The sequence below is a fragment of the Rhinatrema bivittatum genome, chromosome 2, assembly GCF_901001135.1.
Source record: "Rhinatrema bivittatum chromosome 2, aRhiBiv1.1, whole genome shotgun sequence".
NCBI classification, from domain to species: Eukaryota; Metazoa; Chordata; class Amphibia; order Gymnophiona; family Rhinatrematidae; genus Rhinatrema; species Rhinatrema bivittatum.
Window position 1 is genome coordinate 28,277,589 of NC_042616.1, and position 15,511 is coordinate 28,293,099.

A 15,511-nucleotide genomic window follows, 5' to 3' on the forward strand; every position below is an offset into this window, starting at 1 on the left:
TGCCGCGGTATATAAAAAAAATCACTAAATAAATAAATAAATAAATAAATAAATATAACTGGGGGGAGAAGAAAGAAGCTAGAGTAACTTAACAGTAAGAGGAGCAATTATTTACATTGTGCTGAGAAGTCTCTCAGTAGTTGTTGCGGTGATTCAGTTAGGATCGGGAAAGGCTTGTTTAAACAGCCAAGTCTTAAGACTTTTTCTAAATGTTAATAGGCATGGTTCCTGTCTGAGATCAGGGAGAATGGAGTTCCATATAGATGGTCCCGCTGTAGAGAAGGCCCGGTCTCTGAATGCTAGATGATGTGTAGATTTGGTTTGGGAGACATGCAGCGATCCTCTGTAGGCTTCTCTGATGGGTCTGGATGAGGTGTGTCGTCTGAGCGGGAATTGAAGGTTAAGAGGAGCATGGTGATGCATGGATTTATGGATGATGGTGATGGGATGGTGATGGGATTCATCCAAGGATATTGAGGGAGCTCAGAGATGTTCTGGCAGGTCCGCTGTGTGACCTGTTCAATAGATCCCTAGAAACGGGAGTGGTGCCGAGAGACTGGAGAAGAGCGGTGGTGGTCCCGCTTCACAAGAGTGGGAACAGGGAGGAGGCTGGCAACTACAGGCCGGTTAGCCTCACTTCGGTGGTGGGAAAAGTAATGGAGTCTCTGCTGAAAGAGAGAATAGTGAACTATCTACAGTCCGGAGAATTGATGGACCAGAGGCAACATGGATTCACCAGGGGAAGATCCTGTCAGACAAATCTGATTGACTTTTTTGACTGGGTAACCAAGGAATTGGACCAAGGAAGAGCGCTCGATGTCATATACTTGGATTTCAGCAAAGCTTTTGATACGGTTCCGCACAGGAGACTGGTGAATAAAACGAGAAGCTTGGGAGTGAGTGACAAGGTGGTGACCTGGATTGCAAATTGGTTGACGGACAGAAGACAATGTGTGATGGTAAACGGAACCTTCTCTGAAGAGAGAGCGGTTTTAAGTGGTGTACCGCAAGGATCGGTGTTGGGACCGGTCCTGTTCAATATCTTTGTGAGCGACATTGCGGACGGGATAGAAGGTAAGGTTTGTCTTTTTGCGGATGACACTAAGATCTGCAACAGAGTGGACACGCCGGAAGGAGTGGAGAGAATGAGACGGGATCTAAGGAAACTGGAAGAGTGGTCGAAGATATGGCAGCTGAGATTCAATGCCAAGAAGTGCAAAGTCATGCATATGGGGAGCGGAAATCCGAATGAACTGTATTCGATGGGGGGGGAAAGGCTGACGTGCACGGAGCAGGAGAGGGACCTTGGGGTGATAGTGTCTAATGATATGAAGTCTGCGAAACAATGCGACAAGGCGATAGCAAAAGCCAGAAGAATGCTGGGCTGCATAGAGAGAGGAATATCGAGTAAGAAAAGGGAAGTGATTATTCCCTTGTACAGGTCCTTGGTGAGGCCTCACCTGGAGTACTGTGTTCAGTTCTGGAGACCGTATCTACAAAAAGACAAAGACAAGATGGAAGCGGTACAGAGAAGGGCGACCAGGAAGGTGGAGGATCTTCATCGCATGACGTACGAGGAGAGATTGAAGAATCTAAATATGTACACCCTGGAGGAAAGGAGGAGCAGAGGTGATATGATACAGACTTTCAGATACTTGAAAGGTTTTAATGATCCAAAGGCAACGACAAACCTTTACCATAAGAAAAAAATCAGCAGAACCAGGGGTCACGATTTGAAGCTCCAGGGAGGAAGATTCAGAACCAATGTCAGGAAGTATTTCTTCACGGAGAGGGTGGTGGATGCCTGGAATGCCCTTCCGGAGGAAGTGGTGAAGACCAGAACTGTGAAGGACTTCAAAGGGGCGTGGGATAAACACTGTGGATCCATAAAGTCAAGAGGCCGCCAATGAAGAGTGGGTGACTCGCCTGAATGATGGCTACTGCCTGGAGACAATACCCTTAGTCAATAAACATACACATGGTTACTGTGACTCCAACATCACTCTAAGATTCAACAGCATGAGGAAATGTGGAAAAAAGGATTTGCACTCACAATGACGGGAGTAGCTGGCTTGTTACGGCGGTTACTACCCCAAACCAAATATCCAGATTACTACCTCCACCTTCCTCTATTCCTGATGCCTTTCAACTAGCTTGATCACTCCATTCTTATACTTCACTTTCAATGCATATCCAGCATAGTTCTCTGCTTCAACAGCAGGGGAAAAGAAAAACTGTTACTTCACACATCCAGCAGAGCTCTCTGCTTAAACGGCAGGGGAGAAGAAAAAAGGGTTCGCACTCACAAAGCGGGGAGTAGCTGGCATGTTACGGCGGTTACTACCCCAAACCAAATGTACCTGATACTTCACTCTCGACGCATATCCAGCATGGCTCTCTACTTCAACGGCATCGGAGAAAGACTGATACATCACGAATTTCCAGCATAGCTCTCTGCTTCAACGGCAGGGGAAAAGAAAAACTGATACTTCACGCATATCCAGCATAACTTCAACGGCAGGGGAGAAGAAAAAAGGATTCACACTCACAAAGCGGGGAGTAGCTGGCTTGTCACGGCGGTTACTACCCCAAACCAAATGTGCCTGATACTTCACTTTCGATGCATATCCAGCATAGCTCTCTGCTTCAACAGCAGGGGAGAAGATAAACAACCAATAAGGGCTGTATAACATAATCTGGGTAAAAACAAATAAGCATGGGTGTAGCTTGCTTATTGCGGCGGTTACTACTCCTACTACCTCTAACTAATCAAGCTAGATATTTCACTTGGATGCAGCTCCTCCACCGCTCTCTACATTAATGGCGGGGGTGGAAGGGAATTAGAACCAAGAGCTAAGAGAAACAGATAAGTATGGGAGAAGAAATGAGGGAAGCTTGCTGGGCAGACTGGATGGGCCATTTGGTCTTCTTCTGCCGTCATTTCTATGTTTCTATGTTTCTATGGACTTGTGAAGAATTCTGAAATGAATTGGCAGCTAGTGTACATTTTTGAGAATGGTAGAGATGTGGTCTCTTCTTCTAGTGTTTGTCAGTATTCTGGCTACCGCATTTTGGAGCATCTGAAGAGGTTTGGAGGAGGAGGCAGGGAGATCTAGCAAGATGGAGTTACAAAAGTCTATCTTGGAGAAAATTACGGCTTGGAGGACAGTTCTGAAGTCTTGAAATTGAAGGAGTTGTTTTATTCTTTTTAGTACCTGCAGTTTATAAAAGCAGTCTTTGGTTGTGTGATTGATGAATGTTTTTAAATTCAGGCGGTTGTCGATTATTACTCCTAGGTCTCTTGCTTGGGTGACGAGTATATTAGCTGGTGGTACTACTTTTGTGTGGTATTACTATTTTCTGGGGAGATGAGGAAGAGTTCAGTCTTAGCTGAATTTAGTATCAGGTTTAAACTAGCGAGGAGGAGGTTAATCTCTCGGAGGCAATTTTCCCAGTGTTCGAGTGTTTTAGTGATGGATTCTTTAATGGGGATCAAGATTTGCACATCGACTGAAGCTTTTGTCACACATAGTACATGTAAATGGTTTCTCACCTGTGTGGATCCTTTGGTGGATTTTTATCTGTGATTTCTGACTGAATCTTTTGTCACACATAGAACACATAAATGGTTTCTCACCTGTATGGATCCTTTGATGCCTCTTCAGGTGCGCTATGGTAATAAAACTTTTATCACACTCAGTACAGATAAATGGTTTCTCACCTGTGTGACTCATGTGTCTTTTCACAGCAGATAGACTTATGAAGCTTTTATCACACTTGGTATATGAAAATGGTTTCTCACCCGTATGAATCTTAGTGTGTCTGTTCAGATCATATAAACTAATGAAACTTTTATCACACTCAGTACATGGAAATGGTTTATTTTCCATGTGAATCTGTTCATGTTTTTTCAGCATTGATAGATAAATGAAACTTTTGTCACACACAGTACATGTGAATAGTTTCCCTTCTGTAGGTGGTTTTTGGTGTATTATTAGGTCTTGCTTTTGAACGATGTTTTTCTCACCTTCTGAACATAAACTGGTTTTCTTTTTTATCTGTATTTTCTCATGATTGACTAAGGATGTATTGTAAGATATCCCTTGTTCGGAACATTGAGAGGGTCTGCTGCCTGTGGGTGTCTTTAGGTGCATTATTAAGGATTTCTTTTGGTAGAAACTTTTCTTACATTCAGGGCATGAAAAAGGTTCCCCTTTAGCGTGGATTCTCCGGTGTAATTTCAGGCTTAACTGCTGTTTGAAACATTTTCCACACTGAGAGCATTTAAAGAGTCTCTGCCCAGTGTGGGTTCTCCGATGCACCAATAAACGATATTTCCTATCAAAGCTTTTTTCACAGGCATCACACAGAAAAGATTTCTTTGCATTTCCCTTTCTCTGGAGGAGGTTACAAGTTGTGTAATCACTGTTATTATTAGGGAGGTGGCTCTCTGCTCTCAGGTCTGGGTCAGAAGTCATTTGGTCACTGTTATTACTCTGGAAGCGTCTCTCTGCTCTCAGGTGTCTCTGGTGCTCAGGGATGTCTGTGAGCTCCCTGTCACTTCCCTCACATGCAGGGACTCCATCCGGTGACTCTCCTGCAGGGTCTCGCTGCTCCTTCTCTGACTCCTGATGACTCTGGCGACTTTTTCTCCCCTGCATCTTCCGGGAAAGATTCTCACAGGCATTTCCTGAATTTCTTGGTACTAGTTGCAGTACTACAGGACATTCTTCTTGATTCTCCTGCCTTTGCTCTTCCTGCATGACCTCGCTGTCTGCTGCATATAAAAAGAGTGAATTAATTATTTGTGACTATGGAAAGCTACTAAATGACCTGGGATCAGATGTTGTCAGGGGTTACACAATCACCACATGGGATCTCTCATGAGGCTGAGCAGAATCTTTATGAGACTCTGTGAAAACTCCTGTATGACGACGTAAGAAGTTAAGAAAATCTATTGGTTCTCTTCACCATATTCACTTATTGGAGCAACGATAAAACTGCTGCAATTCATGAGCTCTGGAGATCACCCAGGTCCCTCCTTCAGAGGTGACTGCGAGGCTGAGGGAAGGACACATTCAGTCCTGCCTCACCCCTGAGGAAGGGACCTTTGTGTCTCAGACTCTCATGCAGCTTTTTGGTGGTCCTATAGGTGACGATTTCCAAAACTGTGTTCTTGCTAGTTTATCCATGGATTCTGGGAAGTAAGCGAGCAGGTTCCCTTTGAAAATGTCCCTGCAGACATTTGCATCTGCTTTTCCTGTGGATTTTTTTTTTCGTATCCAAAACCCTGTGCGTAGTTCTGAAAACAAGCGCTGTTGCCTTCCCTAACCTTACCCCACCGGGGAACGTGTCCACGAGAATCCACGCAGGCACTTTTACCCCCCTGCAGGGTAGTAAAGGTTCAGAAAGCCTCTTACCCATGTGGGTAGCCTTTTACGTATGTAAAGAGCTCTCCCAAACTGCTCCCCTGGAGGGTCATTTTGTGACATTGCGCCTGTGATGTGCTTAAGTGATACCAATTTTCAAAGCCTAGGTTCTGAAATGATTTTTAAATAACGCACGCAAAGCTGCTCTTTGTGGCATATAACTTGCGTGCGCTATTGTAGGTGCCTGCTCGTAAAATCCAACCCTGCTGCTCACAGCAGCTTGTGTCGGCTCACGTAAATGTATTTGTGCGACACTGGGCTGCGCTCAGACTCCGGGCAATCTTACAGCACGCCTCTTACATGCATAAACCCATGTTTTGTGTGTGCAAAGGGCTTTGACCATTCCCCCCTTACAGGATAGAGCAGACTGCGGGAGTTTAACCCTTCAAGTACCTCAGCATTAGAAAACTGGAGGGGAAAAGGCACAGATATGCCTCTCTGGTTGTCTTGTCCTTCCTTCACGGTGACTTTGGCAGAGGGCTGGATCCAAAATCATTTTAAAATCCAAGAATCCACCAGGTCCATTCATCCAATAGGCAAATAGGGGCATTTGCCCAGGACCAGTTGACTCTCACAATCCTTTCGCGCAGGTCGTGGGGATTCAATGGGAGGCGTCACCAGAGATGAGTACGGGGGGGGGGTAATCTTCCCTCCCTGCCCCCCCTGGTGATTCCTTTCATGCACCCCAAGCTTTCTAGTCGTGTTTGCGATTGCTTTGTCATGTGACTGACTGCCTGGAGGTCATTGGAGATGACGACCCCCTGCCTCCCCCTCCCCCTCCAGGTCCTCTTCCCGTTTGGTGATTGCCAGTTCTGCACAAAACACTATGTGGCCAATCTAGTCGACCAATCCGCCCAACTAATTTAGCTTTACAGATCCCTAACACTCCCTCAGAGATCCCCCCTCTATGTATCCCATGCTTTGCTGAATGCAGATACCATTTTTGCCTCCATCACCTGCACTGGGAGGCCCATCCATGCATCCACCACCCTCTCTGCAAAGAAATATTTCCTGAGATTGCTCCTGAGCCTACCCCCTTTCACCCTCATCCCATGACCCCTTGTTCTCCAGCTTCCTTTCCACTGAAAGAGGCTCACCCCCTCCTGCGCATGGAAACCTTTGAGACATTCGAACGCCTCTATCAAATCTCCTCTGTCTTGTCTTTCCTCAGAAGTCTATCCCCAGATGCTTTAGAATAAAGACCACCGGCCATTGCAGCAGCCACCCTGGCTCTGGACCCGACTCCATCCCGTTTATATCCTTCGGAAGGTGCGGTCTCCAGAATTGCACCCAGGAGTCCCCCCACCCTCGCCCAGTGAGGTCTCACCGGGGGAGCTATAGAGGGGGCACCGTCACCTCCCTTTCTCTGCTGACCCTGCCTCTCCCGGTGCAGCCGAGCATCTTTCTGGCTTTTTTCTGCTTTTCTGTTAACTTTGGGGGCTCCTCAAAATTTAATGGCTGCTCCGGGCCTGGCGTTGATTTTTGAGCGTCAAAATGCGCGCATCAGACGCGCATTCATTTTTTTTTTACATAAGTGGGTAACAGCTAAATAGCCCCATCCACGTGGCATTTACCTATGTGCGCTGGTTTGGACGTGTCCAAAACACACGCTCAACCGTGGGTTAACCAGGGCGCTAGCCTGAGCGCATGACAGTGCTTCGGCCCGTGTGTGTGTGTAAAGTAACACAAAACCCTGCAGAAAACCCCGCTCGGCACCTCTGCATCAAACCCATCACACCTACAGAGCACCGGGCAACGATCTAATCTACCTATGAAAAGGCAACCCTGGAAATGCAGCAACACGCCCTGGAGCAGCTGTATAATGAGCTTTTTGTTATACGGGAAGAAGACATTGTTTTAATAAATAAAAAAAACCAAATCTGTCTCCCATTGGAACCCAGAAGAAGCTGGACTGCTCAGATTCTTCCGCACAAGCTGCGTGCTAGGCCGACTCCCTCACCTGGGACACACATGTAATGCACGGGATGCAGGATAAGTGATCACAGACTCGATACAGAAAGATCCAGGGACAAAAGTAAGTGCAAACCCCAAGACTCTGCATGCAGTGCAACACTGGAGAGAGAGAAACGCATTTCCTCCTGCGCTGTGCAGAATAGGAAGAGATCAGAGCTGCACATTCCCCAGAGAGAGAAAATCCACGACGTCCCCCAAAGGAAGGAGCAGGGAGTAATCCTGGGGGGAACGAGGAGAAACAGCAGCAAAATCCGTGGGATCCTGCCAGCAGGCCGGAAAGGAAACCTGACCAGGGACCAGTCGGACCAGGATCAGCAGCAGATCCCAGGAATTGCCCTTCTTAATATCCTTCCCCGAACCTGTGCTTTTGGTTTTTCTCTTAGGTTAAGACCTTCATGTGCCGCTGAGCCCGAATAACCGAGAGCAGGGCCATCCAGGCGTCCTTCCTCCAGCTTCTGTCCCTAATGCATTCAGAGAGACTGGTAAGGGGGTGGGGAGATGAGGGAAGGTGGGGGAGAGGGGAATCAGTGGAGAGGAAGGAAGGAGGGAAGGTGTAGGAGGGGGAGGGGGAGAGGCTCCTCTGCCTGCTGCCCCCTCCCAGCACTGACAGCAGAGGCGCTGAACCTGCACACACATGGGCTGAGTGCCTCTGTCCTCAGAGCTGCAAGGGGGAGGAAATATTAGAGGAAATATTCAGTGCAGAGCACTCTCCACTTCCCCCTCCCTGTTCTACCAGAATGTTTTTTTAGGTTTTTTTTTTATGACCTGGGTGAAACAGGGATGAATGGAAAGGACAAATAAAACCATTTCCCCTACTTCCGGGAGCCTGTTGCCTTACACCTCCTACCTAGCACAGGGTAAAGGCAGGACATCCGTGCCAACATTGAGATTAACAGTTCCCCAATCCAGTTTGGTTTTTATCCTTCTGTCTTGTCTTTCTGCCCATACCAAAACCTGCAGCAGTGTAGACAGCCAGGATGGTGTGGGGAAAACACGAAGAGGGCTCTAGCAAAGCTCAAGGCACGGTCTAGAGCCTGGCAGCTAAGATTTAATGCTAAACAATGCAGAATAATACATTCAGGCTGAGAGGCACAGTACTGGGGGCGGAATTCTTCCAAGCAGAAAAGAGGGGTGAGATCCGGGGGGTGATCGTCTCTTAAGGTGGCCAACCAGGTGGTGAAAGCCACAGGAAGAAAAAAGCCAGAAAGGTGCTTGGCTGCATAGCGAGTGGCATTGCCTTGGGCAAATGCGATGCTAGGGACGTATAACCCAGCAAGAGCTTTCAGGTCCTCTCAGTTGGAGCTTCTTCCAAACATTCAACGTTATGCAAAGCCAGGGATGGAGCATCCTCCATCGCAGCTCTTCTCCTCTGGATGTTAGGTCGATAGGGGGGGCTCTAAAGTGGTTGAAATCTGTTTTAAAAGCAGATTAATTGCCCCGAGTGTATAATCTCAGTCTTTTTTCTTTTCTACTTTAGTGGTTGAATTGGGCCAATTCTTGCAGTATCATCTTATTGTGGGTGGGGATTTCAACCTACCGGTTTCTCCTCCCCTGGATACGAAGCCTATTCACTCTAAATGTGCCCCGAAGGCACAGGAAGGAGGCTGATTTTCCTCCAAACGGAGCTCCAGCCGATAAGAGAGTTGGTGTCTCCTGCATCCCACTCAGCTGGACTTTACGTTTATTGATTATTTTATTATTTTTTTGTATACCGGCATTCGCTCTGAGATGTCACATCGGTTTACGTTCAGGTACTGGAGGTATTTCCCTATCCCCAGAGGGCTTACAATCAGAGGGGCAGATTTTCAAAGGGTTACGCGCATAAGATACGCGCGTAACCCCCCGAAAAGCTGCCCCTTCCACCCCCTGCACGTGCCGAGCCTATCTTGCATAGGCGCGGTGGCGCGTGCTAGCCCCGGGATGCGCAAGGGTCCTGGGGCTTTCCTGGGGGGGGGGGGGTGTCGCGGCCGGCGCGTCATCGGGGGCGTTCCAGGGGCAGGGCTACGGGCGTGGTTCCAGACCAGGGGCATTCCAGGGGCGTGGCCACAGCCTCTGGACCAGCCCCCGGACCGGAACATGGCGCGCCGGCAGCCGTGCGCAAGTTACACCTGCTTCGGGCAGGCGTAACTTGTAAAATAAAGGTAGGGGGGAATTAGGGCTGGGGGGTAGGTTAGATAGGGGAAGGTGGGGGGGGGGGGGGGCGGAAGAAATGTTCCCTCCGAGGCTGCTCTGATTTCGGAGTGGCCTCGGAGGGAACGGAGGATGGCTGCATGGCTTGGCGCGCGTAGGCTGCCGATTTTGCGTGCGCCGACCCTGTATTTTATAACATGCACACGGCAGCGCACTCATGTTATGTCCAATCGATCTCCATATCCCCCTCCGATTACACCACTCTACAAGACCGACAAGAGATGCTTACAAAGGTTCACTTCAAGTACCTCCAGCCAAAACTACCAGACACATCACGCTTAGAGATCGGGCATTCTCCACAGCCGGTCCAACTTTATGGAACTCCATTCCCCCAGATCTTAGAATGGAACCCAGCATCTCAACATTCAAGAAAAAACTCAAGACGTGGCTGTTCACGCAGGCATTTCCTAACTCCAACATTATTTAATCTCCCATCAATCAACACGTTTCGCTAGTAATAACGTTAATAAATGTTATTTATTCAATGCTATCTATACTTATATATAATTATCTGATCTTCATTTTCCTTCTCACTCCAAGTTATTGATTTCCTTGTTATATGTAACTGCTTTTTCTGCACTATTGTTCAAATTGTAAAGTTTTATTATTATTACACCCCTGTTTCTTGTGAACCAGCATGATGGGACTATCGTCCTGAATGTTGGTATATAAAAAAAAACTTAAATAAATAAAATAAATAAAATAAATGTTATAAAATCGGGAGATTTGTTCACACCAGGTTGCGCGAACAAATCTACTCCCGCGCGCACCTTTTAAAATCTACCCCTAAGTTTGTACCTGAGGCAATGGAGGGTAAAGTGACTTGCCCAAGGTTTCAATAGAAGGCTCATACCTCCTTTTCCAGAATAGATTCTTTTTTATTGGTCTCTGTGTCCTTATTTCCAAAAATACTACCCGCCTCTGTTGCTACTTTCACCATCTCCGATCAGGCCTCAGTCCTGCTTGAGCTCACTCTGGCTTCCAGCGGGGCTTCTGCTTCTCAGTGGCGGCTCCCATCTGTGTTGTATCAAGATGATTAATCATTAAATCATTTGTTTTATCAAAGGGGAGTCCAGCATGTCGTACAATACAAAAGCCTCTTATTTAGGCAGGGTAACAAAGCTGGTGAATTATTAGCACACTTGCTGAAGAATGCCAAGTCTAATCATTATATCACTGCATTGATCGATGGTTTGGGTACCACCCATACCTCAAATATGGGTGTTACTGAGGCAATGTTGGACTTTCATTGTCAATTGTATGCTGGGCGATCGGGTGCAGAGATAGCTCAGGAAAAAAATGTGTTGAAAATCTTAATCTTCCTCAAGTATCTGGGAATTACATAAGCAATTGCTGGCTAAGCCTATTTCCGTTTCCGAAATTCTTCCTATCATTGACTTGCTAAAGCTACCAAATCGCCCAGATTTGATGGTTTTGGAGGTGAAGGGTGGCAGATCCATTACTCCAAATGTATAATTGTTGTTTGGATTGTGTGAAAATCATGCTTTGATTTGTCATATTCCCTAAACCGGCTAAAGATTTGTCTAAACTGGAATCTTATAGACAGTCTGATACTTCAATGCATAGCCAGCATAGCTCTCTGCTTCAACGGCAGGGAGGAATGAAGAAAAGTGGATCTATATACAGACAACCAACAAGGATTGAATTACATAGTCTGGGTGAACAAATAAGCATGGGTGTAGCTTGCTTATTGCGGTGGTTACTACCCCTAACTAATTAAGCTAGATATTTCACTTGGATGCAGCTCCAACACTGCTCGCTGCATTAATGGTGAGGGTGGAAGGGAAATAGAACCAAAAGGTTACTAGGAGCCAAAAGTAACAGATAAGTATGAGAAAAAAAAAAGTGCGAAACTTGCTGGGCAGACTGGATGGGCTGTTTGGTCTTCTTCTGCCATCATTTCTGTTTCTATGTAAGATCTCCTTAATAAACGTAAACTTATAGATTTTAGCATCTACCTGGCTAAACGCCTTAATAGTGTTGCTCATCTGATAACTGATAATCAAACAGGGATTTGCCAAGAATAGACCCTGGAGTTACCAAGCTTTTGGGGGCTATTGGATCAGGGGACCAATCTAACTCGCAAGGCTTAATTGTGAGACGCAGAAAAAGCATTTGATAATGTTCAATGTTCCTATACGTTCTGGGTACTGCAAAAATATGGTATTCCTCCAAAGTTTATCTCTTGGACACTTTTATACACTCAAGCCTCCAACAGTATTTTGATAAATGGGGTGATGACCAAAGCCTTTTTGTTGAGATGTGGGACTAGGCTCTATATTTTGACGGTTGAACCTCTGGTCATTAGTATTTGAGGGCGCATCTGAGATTGAGGGGTTTCTCTTGGGTCGTAAGGAGCTCAAAATATGCCTCTTTGCTGATGACATGCTCGTATTTCTTAGGCAACCTCATCTCTCCCTAAATTTATGAAAATGATTGGTGATTTCGGCAGTTTTGCGAGTTTGAAAATCAATTTTTCTAAATCAGAAGCTCTGCCCATCTCGCAATGTTTGTGGACGGGGGTGACAGGCAGACTTAGAAACTTACAGCTAAATTTTAAATCCCCTGCGGGCGGGGAAAACGGGGATGACGCACACGGCCGGGCCTTGCGCGCATTTTAGAAGAGGCCCAGCCGCACGCGTAACCCCCGTTACACGCACAAGAGCCAGGCCTCTATCAAGGGGCGGTCCCAGGGGCGGGGGCGGGGCTGGAGGCCGCCGATACAGCAGCCATTTGCCGCTGTGCTGGGGGATCGTGCGCAAGCAGCCTGCTGGCGTAAGTTCGGAAATAAAGAAAATAAAAACAGTTAGGGCTGTCAAAGAGGTCAGGGAAGAGAGGAGAAGAGGGAGGGAGGGTAGACAGGGGGGGTAGGAGTGGACTGGGAGGGAACTGGGGGAGGCCCGATCTCGTCGCCATGCATAAACTGGGCAAATCTCCCCCCCCCCCCCCCCGCGCGTGCGCCGGCCTGGATTTTATAACATGCGTGCTCTGGAGCGTACACATGTTATAAAATCGTAGGTATCTGGGTACCTAGGGACTTGTAAATTATGTATGAAATAAATATTATCAAATTAATTCTTTCTTTCAAATAGCTTTTTGCTATGGAAGGATCTTCCCCCTTTGTTTGGGCGTTGTGCGCTCTATAAAAATGTCTCTTTTCCCTAAGCTGCTATATAAGTTGCAAATGACGCCCATTTGGCTAAAAACCCAAAGATTTAGCCTGTTTATGTTCCACTGTGGGCTCTTTTATTTGGCAGGGTAAAATCCAAAAAATGAGCTTTGCTATTCTGCACTCCCAAAACTATGGAGGTTTGAAGCTGCCCCATTTCCGGGACTCTACTGCCGCCTGCCAATTCCTTTTTGGTTGGGAATGGTATAAAGGGAGGTATGAATGGGAGTTATGAACTGAATTGATAACAGCTCCTACCCAATTTCAGTAATCGGCCTACGCCACTCTAAAGATGTATTCCTCTCCCCTAAAGTCAGAAGAGAGGTTTTAATTAGACCTGTGTTGCTGGCCTGGAGGTTTTTGCGTTAATCCTCAGGCCACTGAACGGATTGAATTCGTAGGCAACTTGCAATTTTGTCCTGGCCTACAAAATGCACATTTCAAATTGTGGAAACTGAGTGGGGGTGGTTAATATTGATAGTGTATACGGCGGAGACCGGGGCGCTCTCGGGAACCATTAATATAGTGATACTCCAATAGCGCCAAGCAATTTTATACGCATTTGCAAATCAGACATGCAACTGAAGTCTCAAATATATTTTCTCAAGACTCCTTTATTAATATAATTTAAACAATCCAAGCCATACGATCATACGCAATCGTTTTTGTATTCTCTGTTTTATGCTGGAAACTCTCTCCCTTCTCTCTGCTCGTCAGCTTCCTTTTGTCACAGAGAAACAAATGTCACATTATTTTGGAAAAGGGTTCTCAGCAACCACTGATGCTAAACTTCAAGAGATGCAATTCAAGACACTGCACAGGAAATACACAGGAGCGATTTTGGTGCATAAAAAGAACCTTAAAGAGTCGGGTAAGTGCATTAAACGCAGCACTCATAAAGGTTCATTCTTATATCATTTTCTTTTTTGCCCTGTCCTTTTCCCCTTTTGTATGACTGAACAGATAATTAAGTGTAAGCCGCCATATTGAGGATAATTTTTACGGTTGGGATCCAAGACTGTGCCCTCTGGTATTTCTGTACATCAGGCCAAATATGTTCAATTCTTAAATCTTACTGGCAAAAGCATGCATTTTGACTAATCGGATTAAACCTAAGGGTCCCCCCCGATGTGGCATCAAAGGTTAGCTGATTGGATGCAGGTAGAGCGCCTTGATGCCGTACATGTTCGTAAGAACGTACATGTGGACTGTGTTCAACTATGGACTGATACCTATAGATTGTTACCCCAAAAACTGCAACGTTCTTTAGATATGAGGAGCTATTCGGCTGGATGGTGAAACATTGTGGGTTTCAAGGCTTGTGATATTTCTGGCAACCTTGCTGGGTTGCTGAGCTCCTCCACATGTCCTTGATGTTCACTTAGGGGATCGTGTGAATTTCATTACGGTTTGAATGGTATGAATGTTGTGGTTGGGGATGAAAATTACAAAATGTAGGAATGGCACTATTATCAGATACTGGCGGCCTTTAGTTGTGTAAATGGCGAAGTTGATAACGTTGTTCTTTTATAAGGCCTTTGAAGGCTGTGGCCTTATTTCTGTACTTTATGTTCATCATTGTGTTATCTGCTTAGTGCTAGTCCTATGTGAAGAAATAAAATAAAAATTTATTTAAACCTGCTTTTGATATATCTTAGATCTGGATGGATTTTAATTTGGTTTGCTTTTTAACATTTTAGCTTTTGACATGATGAAATTTTTATTTGGCCTTATTTTAGATATTTTTTGTTTTAGTTGATGTTGTTGTATTGTTGATTTTGATAATGATTTTATGATTTCAATTTTTATGTCTACGTTTTTAGGTTCTGCTACGTATGTTGACTTGCAAGCCACGGTGGGCTTCGGTATTAGCAGCCTGAAAATACAAATAAGTAAATGAATTAATTAATATGGTAATATTGCCCCTGTATAGGTCCCTGGTAAGACCTCACTTGGCATACTGTGTACAATTCTGGAGACCAGTCCTTTAAAAAGATATTGGAGTCAGTTTAGATGCTAGCTACTAAATGGTTGGTAGTTTTCTTTTAGGGATGTGCATTCATTTAAAAGGAATGTGCAAAACCAATGAACAAGGGCAATTTGTTTCATTCGGGTGGCTCTGAAACGAATTGAGGGCCCCCCTAAATGAAACAAACCTCCTTTTGTTGCATTCATTTTAAATGAATGCATTGGGCCAAGGCCTCGCCTGCAGCATAGGATAAGCCCAAAGCAGGGGCCATGGCCTAGGCTGAGACCCAAAACTCCTCCTTCGAACAGATCGCTTACCTGATCCATCGGGTATCCGTGGAAGCAGCCAGGCCGGGTTCCCAAAGCTGAGGCCTCAGCCCGGACCTAGGCCTGATGCTGCGGCCTGGAGCCCAGGCCTCAGAGCCCTTCCGAGGCGATCCCTCTTCTCTCTTCAACTGATGCCATCCACGGGGGGTCGCACTAGAGTTAGCTCAGCCACATTTGCCTCAGCAGATGGCGCCATTTTGACGTAGGGCATTGTACGGCTGATGACAGATCCTTCTTTTGTACTAAAGCTGACCCGGGGAAAGTGCCACCCTGCCTTGCTGCTATACCCCTACCCTATACCTTAGGGGTCATTCTTCCACGCAGCATTGCTGACGTAGCCAGACTTTGCACCTTGAGGGGTTTGCTGTCATACCCCAGACTCTACCTCCTGGAGTGCTCTTGCCTCTCTGTGTGGTGGTGGGGGGGCTGCTTT

At 46.1% G+C, this 15,511-nt stretch overlaps 1 protein-coding gene across 1 annotated transcript; it reads right to left on the reverse strand.

Moving 5' to 3' along the window:
* Nucleotides 1-3,482: 3,482 nt before the first annotated feature.
* Nucleotides 3,483-4,763, reverse strand: LOC115083160 (gastrula zinc finger protein XlCGF26.1-like). Its single transcript, XM_029586968.1, has 2 exons — nt 3,722-4,763; nt 3,483-3,670 (listed from the first exon to the last, which is right to left on the reverse strand). The coding sequence occupies exons 1-2, from the start codon at nt 4,761-4,763 to the stop codon at nt 3,483-3,485; spliced, it is 1,230 nt and encodes a 409-aa protein (XP_029442828.1).
* Between the last annotated feature and the right edge of the window lie 10,748 nt (nt 4,764-15,511).